This window comes from Stenella coeruleoalba, assembly GCF_951394435.1.
Source record: "Stenella coeruleoalba genome assembly, chromosome: 18".
NCBI lineage: Eukaryota > Metazoa > Chordata > Mammalia > Artiodactyla > Delphinidae > Stenella > Stenella coeruleoalba.
In genome coordinates this window covers 23304925-23318633 of record NC_137164.1, presented here as the reverse complement: position 1 = coordinate 23318633, position 13709 = coordinate 23304925, and the positions used below count along the sequence as shown (strand labels likewise).

The following is a 13709-nucleotide window of genomic DNA, read 5'->3' as shown; positions in this document are numbered from 1 at the left end:
TTGGATGTGTACGTTATTGTTTTTCAATAAACTTGGGAAATTTTTAGCCAGCATATCCTTAAAGGTTGTTTTTTCTCCTTGCCTCTCCTGGTGCTCCCATTTCATGTATTTTTATGGACTTTATGATGTCCCACAGTTCTCTGAGGCTCTGGTTTTTTCTCCTTCTTTCCTTTTTCTCTCTGATCTTCGGTTTGCTTAATCGCAATCGTTGTATCTTCAAGTTTGCTCATTCTGTCTTATGCCAGGTCAAATCTACTCTTGAGCCCCTCTAGTGATTTTATTTTTTTAATTTTAGTTCTGTGAATGTATAATGGCTACTTTGGAAACTTTTTCCATAAATCCAGCATTTGGTCCCTCTCAGAGATAGTTTCTGTTGCTACTTTTTTCATGATGTGTGTATGGGTCATACTGTCATACTTGCCTGTTCCTTTACATGCCCTGAAATATTTTGTTGGAAACTGAATATTTTAGATTATGTATTATAGCAGCTCTGGGTATTGGTTTGCCACCCCCCACCGCCCAGGCCAGCTTGTTATGATTATTTGTTTATTAACTGGCTGGATGGTTTTAGTGAAGTAGCCAGAGGTCTTCTCAGCTTGCCTATCCTGGTGTGAAACCACCATGCCTTGTGGGCTGGGAAAAGAGCTGCTGAGGTCCCAGTATTTATTCTAAGGGAGCCATGTCCACGGTAGAGCCTCTGTTCCACTTTCCTGTGGCTGAGCCTCAGCACCAGGCAACTGGGAGTAGGAAGAGAAATACGAAGGTCCGTCCTGCTCCTCCCAGAAAGAAAGCCCTCTGTCCAGGAGCTGGGGAGAGATGGAGGCCTGTGTTCCTGCTAGAGCAGTCCAGCATGGAGTCTCTGCCTTGCTGAGCTGGGAGGGGAATAGGAGGGAGCCGTTTACCACAGATTCCTACTGACTTCTCATAGATCTTCTCTAGTAGATTTTTCTTTTTTCTTTTTGTTTTTAAGATCGTTTCTAGAGGTTACAAATGGTTGGGGGTTATTATATAGTTTTCACCAGCTTCACTGGGGAGCAGATCACTGGAACTTCTCTGAAGTTCAGAGAAGTCAGTCTCCTATGTGCTTCAATGTGATTTTAACATCTTTCTTTTAAGAAGGGTGGGTGGCTTTTAAGAACCCTTCAGATCAGCAGATGGCAATACTTCTTACTTCTGTCTTACAGATTTGGGATGTAGACATTCATAAGTTTTAACGAGAGTTAAGGAATATATGGATCTGCATAAGGAAGACCCAAGGAAAAAAGGAACTTATATATTCTTAATCCTCACATTGGTGTACTTTCTTTGAAACTCACATTAGTGATAAGTTATACAGGCATACCTCAAAGATACTAGGTTCAGTTCCAGACCACTCCGATAAAGCAAATATTGCAATAAAGCAAGTCACACAAATATTTTGGTTTCCCAGTACATACAAAAGTTATGTTTACACTATACTGTTGTTTGTTAAGTGTGAAATAGCATTATATTTAAAAAACAATGTATGTTCATACCATAATTAAAAAATAAACCTGTTGTAAAAATGGCACTGATAAGACTTACTTGACACAGTGTTGCTGCAAACCTTCAATTTGTAAAAGACTCAGTATCTACAAAGTGCAATAAACAAAGCGTGAGGAAACAAGGTCTGCCTGTACCTAACTTTGTAACAATTGTTAGTTGTAGAATATTTGCTTATTTTCTCTTGTGCTGGTTAGGAGTGTTTTACCCAGATGTTTTGCAGATATTTATTTTTAAAGCACCCACTCGTAACACACTTGTTTATCCTGTTTTCTGTCTCTCTGGAGTGATTTTACTTTTCTGAAACTGGTACTTGATGCAAGAAAATAAGGGAATAGCGATTCACCACTTCCTTCTCCCCATCAAGGACACGTCTCCACTCCCTTCTGTGTACTCAGAGCTGTGCTGATAATACAGAGAGATCTAAGACATGATTGCTCTTCAACGTATTTATTATGTAATGAGTAGATAGACATATACTTTAAAAGTAAACCACAAGGCATGATTTCAATCTTCCTAAGAAGGAAGAGGACCTGGGATGGGGTTACCGGCTTGAAGAAAGTAGAAAAGGTTTATAACAACCAAATGTTTAACATGGTAGGAACTGAATAAGCAAAGAAGTTTGTAAAGAGAGTGAGAGACAGTGTGGTGTGGTAACCTTCCTGGGAATCCTGACTCCACCTCATTTTAACTCTGTGGCTAGTGTTGGGCAAGTAACTGAACTTTTTTGTGATTCAGTTCTCTTTATGTAATGAAAATAAGAATTGAGCAACTACAAAGGATAGTTGGAGGAACCAAATGAAATACTGTATTAGAATAATGCCTAGTTACTATGCTCATCACAGTGGTTTTGATCATGGGTTTGCTGAGCCCCAGTTATTTTTGGACAGTATGAATTGATAGTGTCATCAAACTTCATTGAGGTCAATGTATATCCAGTGTTAGTTTTTTGATAAATTTTTTTTTATTAATTAATTTATTATTTTTTTATTTTTGGCTACGTTGGGTCTTCGTTGCTATCTGCGGGCTTTCTCTAGTTGCGGTGAGCGAGGGCTACTCTTCGTTGTGGTGCGGTGGCTTCTCTTGCTGCGGAGCACAGGCTCTAGGCGCGTGGGCTTCAGTAGTTGTGGCAGGTGGGCTCAGTAGTTGTGTCTCTTGGGCTCTAGAGCACAGGCTTCAGTAGTTGTGGCACACAGGCTCTAGAGCACAGGCTCAGTAATTGTGGCTCACGGGCCCAGTTGCTCCGCGGCATGTGGGCTCTTCCCAGACCAGGGCTCGAACCAGTGTCCCCTGCATTGGCAGGCAGATTCTCAACCACTGCGCCACCAGGGAAGCCCAGAGGATGAGTATTCTAATTAAATGGAATCCAGATGATTCCCCCAAGAAACCTGAGCAGGATCGAAAGATTCAAAACTGCATTGTTTCCATTAAATAAAGGATATGTATCCTATATATTTTATATTAGTCAAGATTCAGTGCCAGAAACCAGAGGTTTTAAGCAGGAGAGCATTTAGTGCAGGGAATGAATGGTTACAAATTGTTGGAAGGTCTAAAGGAGTACATTTTAGACTTGGCGTACAAGAATGGCTCCCCTAGTAATTACAGAGCTGCGCTGTCAGGGCAGCTACTCATTGACTACCTCATGGACTGCCACTAGAACTGTAAGGAAAGCACAGCTGCGGCCATCACTACACCATGATTTCACTTGCTAGCAGCAGTAACAATGAGGCCCAGCAAGAAAACCTTTCTCTTCAGCCTTTCAAATCTCACAAGACTGCCTCTCATTGATAGATCCTAATTTGAATCAAACACTACTTGAAGAGAATATAGGAATCGTAGTTTTAGGCTTAGGGCCTTTTCCAAGTTTTAGGAAGGTAGAATGAGTGCCGAACCCAAAGTTTCTGCCATGCACATAACTGAGAAGTCCAGTGTCCCTCTCATTAAAAGAGGGTGAAGGGTAATTCAATGTTTTTCTGAATAAACTGTCAATTTTTTTCCTCTGACATTGCCATCAATAAATATAATGTTTAATGAGACTTTCGATCTTCCATGCCTTTGATTTTTTTTCTTTCTGCTAAATGAGCATGTTATGGCCAGTGATTTAAATATCCAGAATTCATATCAATCAATTAAAGGTTATGTTTGAGTTCAATTAATATTTTGGTAGTTGTTGAGGATATACAGGATGCCTGGCATTACATTGGTAACTCTCAAAATTTAACCAGCTTGTTACCAAGATTGACATTACCTAATTCTGAGATCATTTTCAAAGATAATCCTGAAGTCAGTTTATTTCAGAGTCAAGTGCATATGGAAACTTGCATCAATTTCATTTGTAATTCTTATTGTATATTCAAGGGCACTCTGTGATATAATCCGTAAGTGTTTATAGCGATTCAAATCTTGATGTGAAAATGTCAGTGATATCTTCAAGGGTAAAAAACTAAATATAGCTCCTTCAGCATTGCCCTTATGCTGTTCTGTTTCCCTGCTTTCTTCCCCCCCACCCCCTTTTTTTTTTCTTCTTTTTCCTTTTTAAAATGGGTGGTATGATATCAGTAAAAGGCCTGGATAAAGTCAGGACAATATACACACCAGTGCTATCTAGATGTTTTTGGTTTGTTGTGCACTACTGAGGTCTTATGTTTTCAACAGCTATAGATCATTTGTACTCAAGGGGAGAAAAAAAATAAAAACAAACACAAAGGGACTGGTGAACTGTAATATGATTGTTAGTTCTAGTGTTAAGCAATGAAAGTGTTCAGGACTAGAAGTCAGAAGGTGTATGATGCTTAAATAGCTTTAACGTGACAGTTTTGGGGCCAGTATTTTTGTATGTCAAAAAGCGTCTGTTTGTGATTTATAAAGATTCTGCATTTGAAATTCACCTCAGTTTTCCTCTTGTTCTTTGCATCAGCAGTAATTCATTGTGAAGAACTCTAAAAAAGAACTGACAGTTTTATTTTAGGGCACAGTGACTCTAAGTCTGTACTCCATAAGTATTATATTTCATTTGAGACTTTAAAAACTGTCAATAATGAAGTGTGTTTTAATCCATTTACTTTTCTTTGTCCTCTCAGGTGGATCTCCTTACTTAGCAACCAAAATTAATGAAGCAAAAGACTTGCTAGAAGCAGCCACCAAACATTGATTGATGCTCAAGGACCACTCTGAAGGAGAAAAAGGGGGACCTTATAAAAAATGTCCTGCAAGTTAAATCATGACCTTCATAATTTTCATACATGTAGTGACCACAATTATTTCTTCCACTACTAAGCTATATAATAATAAAAGAGGAACAATCCATCTTTGTTTTATCTTTCAGAGGAACAGGTTAAAATGCAATCACTGATCTTTCCCCCTTATTTCCTTCCTCTCTCTGATAGTCATACATTTTAAGACTTCTGTTAGTTCCGAATTCCTCCCCCCCACCCCCAACCCCCCGTACAAGTATAATCATCGGTAATATAATTGGAATTTGTGGGCGATGGGTAGAAAGTTTCTTGCTGCTTATACTTATGCTCATGTTGTCCCTTGTTTCCTCAGAGGAATTTAGTACTCTGCCTATGTGAGGTGCTTTAAATATTTTGAGACCAAACACTGGCTGCCATCCCGGGGAAGTGATTTGAAAGTTGATTGCATTTACTAAATGGTGTTTTGTAAAGCAGTGGTTAGGAAAGAACTCTGCTCTCCCTGAGACCCTATAGCTGAAGCATGAGAACTTGGAGAGCGACTAAAATGATTAAAGGTTTACAAAATGAGCCCTGTGAGGAAAGCCTGAAAAGAGCTGGGAGAAGTCTGAGGGATTTGTATTTAATTATAGTCTTCTGGTACTGTATATTTATTCAATTATTCATTCTACAAATATTTATTAACCACCTGTAACGTGCGAGGCATTGTAAGGTTCCTTGAGAGTTACAGGTGTGAACCAGTCATGGGTCGTGACCCAAAGGGACTTACAGTTAGGGAAAAGATAAACCACACAAATACTATTTGAGAGGCAATGCTAAAGAAGTTCAGAAAAAGAAAACAATATGTTAAATTGAGCATCAGGGGGAGCTTCATAGAATCACGAGTAGCATAGACCTTGGCTTTAAAAACAGTGAGATGTACCATATGATTGGTGACTCTTCTGTTTCCCCTGAGATCAGTCACAATTAGCAGAAATAGGATGTATTAGTTAGTTTGATTAGAGTGCAGGATTTCTCCAAAGCAGGGGATGAACACATGGTCTGGAACTCCTGGCCCTGAAATGTACAGCATGTTAAATTATTTTCTCAAAACAGCCCCTGGTCATCATCACTTTACTATTCTAAAAGTGACAAAAGAGACTCAGAGGCAGAATACCAGCATTATTTTCTAGTACTCCTTCACAACCCTGGGTTCATCCCAGATAAGCTGAACTATTGTATTTCATCTATCTTAAAATGCTTTCTTAATATTCTAGACACATTTTTCAATTTATGACATACTGTAGTGGGGGAGTTTTCTTTTTCTTTTTTTTTCCTTAACATCTTTACTGGAGTATAATTGCTTTACAATGGTGTGTTAGTTTCTGCTTTATAACAAAGTGAATCAGCTATACTTATATCCCCATATCTCCTCCCTCTTGCATCTCCCTCCCTCCCACCCACCCTATGCCTGTGGTCACAAAGCACCGAGCTGATCTCCCTGTGCTATGTGGCTGCTTCCCACTAGCTATCTATTTTACACTTGATAGTGTATATTTGTCCATGCCAATCTCTCACTTCGTCCCAGCTTACCCTTCCCCCTCCCCGTGTCCTCAAGTCCATTCTCTACGTCTGTGGCTTTATTCCTGTCCTACCCCTAGGTTCTTTAGAACCTTTTTTTTTTCTGTTTAGATGCCATATATATGTGTTAGCATATGGAATTTGTTTTTCTCTTTGTGACTTACTTCACTCTATGACAGACTCTAGGTCCATCCACCTCACTACAAATATCTCAATTTCGTTTCCTTTTATACCTGAGTAATATTCCATTGTATATATATATTCCATCTTCTTTACCCATTCATCTGCTGATGGACACTTAGGTTGCTTCCATGTCCTGGCTATTGTAAATAGAACTGCAATGAACATTTTGGTACATGACTCTTTTTGAATTATGGTTTTCTCAGGGTATATGCCCAGTAGTGGGATTGCTGGGTCGTATGGTAGTTCTATTTTTAGTTTTTTAAGGAACATCCATACTCTTCTCCATAGTGGCTGTATCAATTTACATTCCTATCAACAGTGCAAGAGGGTCCTCTACTCTCCACACCCTGTCCAGCATTTATTATTTGTAAATCTTTTGATGGCCATTCTGACTGCTGTGAGGTGATACTCATTGTAGTTTTGATTTGCATTTCTCTAATGATTAGTGATGTTGAGCATCCTTTCATTTGTTTGTTGGCAATCTGTATATCTTTTTTGGAGAAATGTCTATTTAGGTCTTCTAACCATTTTTGGATTGGATTGTTTGGTTTTTTTGATATTGAGCTGCATGAGCTGCTTCTATATTTTGGAGATTAATCCTTTGTCAGTTGCTTCATTTGCAAATATTTTCTCCCATTCTGAGGGTTGTCTTTTCATCTTTTTTATGGTTTCCTTTGCTGTGCAAAAGCTTTGAAGTTTCATTAGGTCCCATTTGTTTATTTTTGTTTTTATTTCCATTTCTCCAGGAGGTGGGTCAAAAAGGATCTTGCTGTGATTTATGTCATAGAGTGTTCTGCCTATGTTTTCCTCTAAGAGTTTGATAGTGTCTGGCCTTACATTTAGGTCTTTAATCCATTTTGAGTTTATTTTTGTGTACAGTGTTAAGGAGTATTCTAATTTCATTCTTTTACATGTAGCTGTCCAGTTTTCCCAGCACCACTTATTGAAGAGGCTGTCTTTTCTCCATTTTATATTCTTGCCTCCTTCATCATACATTAGTTGACCAGAGGTGCGTGGGTTTATCTCTGGGCTTTCTATCCTGTTCCATCGATCTATATTTCTGTTTTTGTGCCAGTACCATACTGTCTTCATTACTGTAGCTTTATAGTATAGTCTGAAGTCTGGGAGCCTGATTCCTCCAGCTCCGTTTTTCTTTCTCAAGATTGCTTTGGCTATTCGGGGTCTTTTCTGTTTCCATACATATTGTGCAACTTTTTGTTCTAGTTCTGTGAAAAATGCCATTGGTAGTTTGATAGGGATTGCATTGAATCTGTAGATTGTTTTGGGTAGTATAGTCATTTTCACAATGTTGATTCTTCCAATCCAAGAACATGGTATATATCTCCATCTGTTTGTATCATCGTTAATTTCTTTCATCAGTGTCTTATAGTTTTCTGCATACAGGTCTTTTGTCTCCTTAGGGAGGTTTATTCCTAGGTATTTTATTCTTTTTGTTGTAATGGTAAATGGGAGTGTTTCCTTAATTTCTCTTTCGATTTTTTCATCATTAGTGTATAGGAATGAAAGAGGCTTCTGTGCATTAATTTTGTATCCTGCTACTTTACCAGATTCATTGATCACCTCTAGTAGTTTTCTGGTAGCATCTTTAGGATTCTCTATGTATAGTATCATGTCATCTGCAAACAGTGACAGTTTTACTTCTTTTCTGAATAGGATTCCTTTTATTTCTTTTTCTTCTCTGATTTCTGTGGCTAAAACTTCCAAAACTATGTTGAATAATAGTGGTGAGAGTGGGCAACCTTGTCTTTTTCCTCATCTTAGAGGAAATGGTTTCAGTTTTTCACCATTGAGGACAATGTTGACTGTGGGTTTCTGATATATGGCCTTTATTATGTTGAGGTAAGTTCCCTCTGTGCCTAGTTTCTGGAGGGTTTTTATCATAAATGGGTGTTGAATTTTGTCAAAAGCTTTTTCTGCATCTATTGAGATGATCATATGGTTTTTCTCCTTCAGTTTGTTAATATGGTGTGTCACATTGATTGATTTGCGTATATTGAAGAATCCTTGCATTCCTGGGATAAACCCCACTTGATCATGGTGTATGATCCTTTTAATGTGCTGTTGGATTCTGTTTGCTAGTATTTTGTTGAGGATTTTTGCATCTATGTTCATCAGTGATATTGATCTGTAGTTTTCTTTCCTTGTGACATCTTTGTCTGGTTTTGGTATCAGTTTGATGGTGGCCTCCTAGAATGAGTTTGGGAGTGTTCCTACCCTCTACTATGTTTTGGAAGAGTTTGAGAAGGATAGGTGTTAGCTCTTCTCTAAATGTTTGAAAAAATTCGCCTGTGAAACTATCTGGTCCTGGGCTTTTGTTTGTTGGAAGATTTTTAATCACAGTCTCACTTTCAGTGCTTGTGATTGGTCTGCTTATATTTTCTATTTCTTCTTGGTTCGGTCTTGGAAGGTTGTGCTTTTCTAAGAATTTGTCCATTTCTTCCAGGTTGTCCATTTTACTGGCATATAGTTGCTTGTAGTAATCTCTCATGGTCCTTTGTATTTAAGCAGTGTCATTTGTTACTTCTTCTTTTTCATTTCTAATTCTATTGATTTGAGTCTTCTCCCTTTTTTTCTTGATGAGTCTGGCTAATGGTTTATCAATTTTGTTTATCTTCCCAAAGAACCAGCTTTTAATTTTATTGATCTTTGGTACCATTTCCTTAATTTCCTTTTCATTTATTTCTGATCTGATCTTTATGATTTTTTTCCTTCTGCTAACTTTGTTGGTTTTTTGTTCTTCTTTCTGTATTTGCTTTATGTGTAAGGTCAGGTTGTTTATTTGAGATGTTTCTTGTTTCTTGAGGTAGGACTGTATTGCTATAAACTTCCCTCTTAGAACTGCTTTTGCTGCATCCCATAGGTTTTGGGTCATCGTGTTTTCATTGTCATTTGTTTCTAGGTATTTTTTGATTTCCTCTTTGACTTCTTCAGTGATATCTTGTTTATTTAGTAGTGTATTGTTTAGCCTCCATGTATTTGTATCTTTTACAGTTTTTTCCTGTAATTGATATCTAGTCTCATAGCGTTGTGGTCAGAAAAGATACTTGATAAGATTTCAATTTTCTTAAATTTACCAAGGCTTGATTTGTGACCCAAGATATGATCTGTCCTGAAGAATGTTCCATGAGCACTTGAGAAGAAAGTGTATTCTGTTGTTTTTGGATGGAATGTCATATAAACATCAATTAAATCCATCTTGTTTAATGTATCATTTAAAGCTTGTGTTTATTTATTTTCATTTTGGATGATCTGTCCATTGGTGAAAGTGGGGTGTTAAAGTCCCCTAGTATGATTGTGTGTTACTTTCCATTTCCCATTCTATGGCTGTTAGCATTTGTCTTATGTATTCAGGTGCTCCTATGTTGCCTGCATAAATGTTTACAATTGTTCTATCTCTTCTTGGATTGATCGCTTGATCTTATGTAGTGTCCGTCTTTGTCTCTTGTAATAGTCTTTATTTTAAAGTTTGTTTTGTCTGATATGAGAATTGCTACTCCAGCTTTCTTTTGATTTCCATTTGCGTGGAATATCTTTTTCCATCCCTTCACTTTCAGTCTGTACGGGTCCCTAGGTCTGAAGTGGGTGTCTTATAGAAGCATATATGTGGGTCTTGTTTTTGCATCCATTCAGCGAGCCTGTGTCTTTTGGTTGGAGCATTTAATCCATTTAATGTAGTTATCGATAATGTATGTTCCTATTACCATTTTCTTAATTGTTTTGGGTTTGTTATTGTAGGTCTTTTCCTTCTCTTGTGTTTCCTGCCTAGAGAAGTTCCTTTAGCGTTTGCTGTCAACCTGGTTTGGTGGTGCTGAATTCTCTTAGGTTTTGCTTGTCTGTAAAGGTTTTAATTTCTCCATCAAATCTGAATCAGATCCTTGCTGTGTAGAGTCATCTTGGTTGCAGGTTTTTCTCCTTCATCACTTTAAATATGTCCTGCAAGTCCCTTCTGGGTTGCAGAGTTTCTGCTGAAAGATCAGCTGTTAACCTTATGGGGATTCCCTTGTATGTTATTTGTTGTTTTTACCTTGCTGCTTTTAATATTTTTTCTTTCTATTTAATTTTTGATAGTTTAATTAATATGTGTCTTGGCGTGTTTATCCTTGTATTTATCCTGTATGGGACTCTCTGTGCTTCCTGGAGTTGATTGACTATTTCCTTTCCCGTATTAGGGAAGTTTTCAACTATAATCTCCTCTAATATTTTCTCAGTCCCTTTCTTTTTCTCTTCTTCTTCTGGGACCCCTATAATTCATACGTTGGTGTGTTTAATGTTGTCCCAGAGGTCTCTGAGACTGTCCTCAATTCTTTCCATTCTTTTTTCGTTATTCTGCTCTACAGTAGTTATTTCCAGTAATTTATCTTCCAGGTCCCTTATGTGTTCTTCTGCCTCGGTTATTCTGCTATTGATTCCTTCTAGAGAATTTTAATTTCATTTATTGTGTTGTTCATCCTTGTTTGTTTGCTCTTTAGTTCTTCTGGGTCCTTGTTAAACGTTTCTTGTATTGTCTCCATTCTATTCGCAGTATTTTGGATCATGTTTACTATCATTACTCTGAATTCTTTTTCAGGTAGACTGCCTATTTCCTCTTCATTTGTTTGGTTTGGTGGGTTTTTACCTTGCTCCTTCATCTGCTGTGTGTTTCTCTGTCTTCTCATTTTGCTTATCTTACTGTGTTTGGGGTCTCCTTTTCGCAGCCTGCAGGTTTGTAGTTCCTGTTGTTTTTGGTGTCTGCTCCAGTGGGTGAGGTTGGTTCAGTGGGTTGTGCCGGCTTCCTGGTGGAGGGGACTGGTGCCTGTGTTCTGGTGGATGAGTCTGGATCTTGTTTTTCTAGTGGGCAGGACCGCATCCGGTGGTGTGTTTTGGGGTTTCTGTGACCTTATTATGATTTTAGGCAGCCTCTCTGCTAATGGGTGGGGTTGTGTTCCTGTCTTGCTATTTGTTTGGCATAGGGTGTCTGGCACTGGTTGCTGAGTGGAGCTGGGTCTTAGAATTGAGATGGAGATCTCTAGGAGAGCTTTCACTGTTTGATATTTGGAGCCGGGAGGTCTCTGGCAGACCAGTGTTCCTGAACTCGGCTCTCCCACCTCAGAGGCACAGGCCCGACACCCGGCTGGAGCACCAAGACACTGTCAGCCACTCGGCTGAGAAGAAAAGGGAGAGAGAGAGTGAGAAGAGAGAGAGGGAGCAAGAGAGAGAAGGAGAGAAAAAGAAAAAGGAAGGAAGGAAGGAGGTAAGGAGGGAAGGAAGAAAAGAGCAACCAAACCACAAAAAACAAATCTACCAATTATAATAAACGCTAAGTACTAAACTAAGATAAACATAAAAATAGAAACAAATTAGGTGCAGAAAGCAAACCGTAAGCCTGCAGTTGCTCCCAAAGTCCACCACCTCAATTTTGGGATGATTCGTTGTTTATTCAGGTATCCCACAGATGCAGGGTACGTCAAGTTGATTGTGGAGGTTTAGTCCACTGCTTCTGGGGCTGCTGGGAGAAATTTCCCTTTTTCTTCTGTGTTTGCATAGCTCCTGGGGTTCAGCTTTGGATTTAGCCCTGCGTGTGCGTGTAGGTCACCTGAGGGCGTCTGTTCCTGCCCAGACAGGTCGGGGTTAAAGTAGCAGTTCCCAGCCCCGCCCGCCCCGTTGGGTGAGCAGACAAGCCTCTCGGGCTGGTGAGTGCTGGTCGGCACCGATCCTGTGTGTGGGAATCTCCCCGCTTTGCCCTCCGCATCCCTGTTGCTGTGCTCTCCTCTGTGGCTCCGAAGCTTCCCCTCCGCAACCCCTCATCTTCACCAGTGAAGGAGCTTCCTAATGTGTGGAAACCTTTCCTCCTTCACAGCTCCCTCCCACTGGTGCAGGTCCCATCCCTATTCTTTTGTCTCTGTTTATTCTTTTTTCTTTTGCCCTACCCAGGTACATGGGAGTTTCTTGCCTTTTGGGAAGTCTGAGGTCTTCTGCCAGCATTCAGTAGGTGTTCTGAAGGAGTTGTTCCACATGTAGATGTATTTCTGATGTATTTGTTGGGAGGAAGGTGAGCTCCACATCTTAACTCCTCCATCTTGAAGCTCTCCAGTGGGGAAGTTTTCAATGTTGGCAATATTGACTTATTGAGCTGAATAATTTCTCTTTATGGGGAGCTCTCCTGCACATGGTAGGATGATTAGCAACAAGGGGCCTGTACCTATGAAAGGCCAGTAGCACCCCCTCAGTTGTGACAATCAAAAATGTTTGTGAATGTTGCCAATTGTTCCTTGGAGGGCAAAATTGCCCTGGGTGGAGAGCTATTGCTGTAAATGTTAACTATGTCTTTTTTTCTTTTTATAAATTTATTTATTTATTTTTGGCCGCATTGGGTCTTTGTTGCTGCACGCGGGCTTTTCTCTAGTTGTGGCGAGCAGAGGCTACTCTTTGTTGCAGTGTGCAGCCTTCTCATTGGGGTGGCTTCTCTTGTTCCAGAGCATGGGCTCTAGATGCACGGGCTTCAGTAGTTGTGGCGCACGGGCTTAGTTGCTCCACAGTATGTAGGATCTTCCCGGACTACGAATCGAGCCTGTGTCCCCTGCATTGGCAGGTGGATTCTTAACCACTGCACCACAGGGTAATCCGACTGTGTTTTCTTTTGGTACGTAAAATTATGAATGGCTGACTTAACTGATTGATTCTTAGAGTCACTAAAATATGGTTCTTAAAATCCCCCTGTGTGTCCTAATTTTCTTGTGCTTTAGTATATATATATTTTTTCTGCTCACTGTTACCCTGTACCTCAAAAACCCTCCTAATTCTCCACATCCCCAAAGCCTCAGTGTAGTTTAAGGCCAAGCTAAAATCTCTATCCCTCCTTTTCTGGTGCTTCCAGCGAAAGTAATATCATGAATCATCAGTTCTTTGAGAGCAGGGACCATATCTGTCTTGGTCACTGCTACACTGGCAGCCAATAAATATTTCTTTAATGAATGAATAAATTCCCACAGCACTTTATTCCTCACTTATGGTACCTTGTGAAACAACTCTTTGTGTAACATGACTTATTTCTTCTACAAAAGTGCAAGCGCCTTTAGAGCAAGAATCTTGTCGTTCGTCTTTGTAACCTCTTTAGTGTGGAGCACTTGGCACTTAGTAGACATCATAAAGTTGTAAGTACTAAAAAAATGTTGTTTTCTGAATACTATGCTTCAGAAAATGTTACCACTGATTTTGAAAGTTATGCTAAGCAATATTGGGGTACCCTCAGGACAT

General features: G+C 39.4%; 1 protein-coding gene across 1 annotated transcript in view; it reads left to right on the top strand.

The window, feature by feature from the left end:
- DNAJC15 (DnaJ heat shock protein family (Hsp40) member C15) overlaps positions 1 to 12807 on the top strand; it is a 70345-nt gene extending 57538 nt beyond the window's left edge. Inside the window, exon 6 of the mRNA XM_079903432.1 lies at positions 4602 to 12807. Within this exon, the coding sequence (XP_079759558.1) occupies positions 4602 to 4672 (71 nt within the window). The 3' untranslated portion in view covers positions 4673 to 12807. The remainder of the gene's footprint in view (positions 1 to 4601) is intronic.
- Positions 12808 to 13709: the final 902 nt, after the last annotated feature.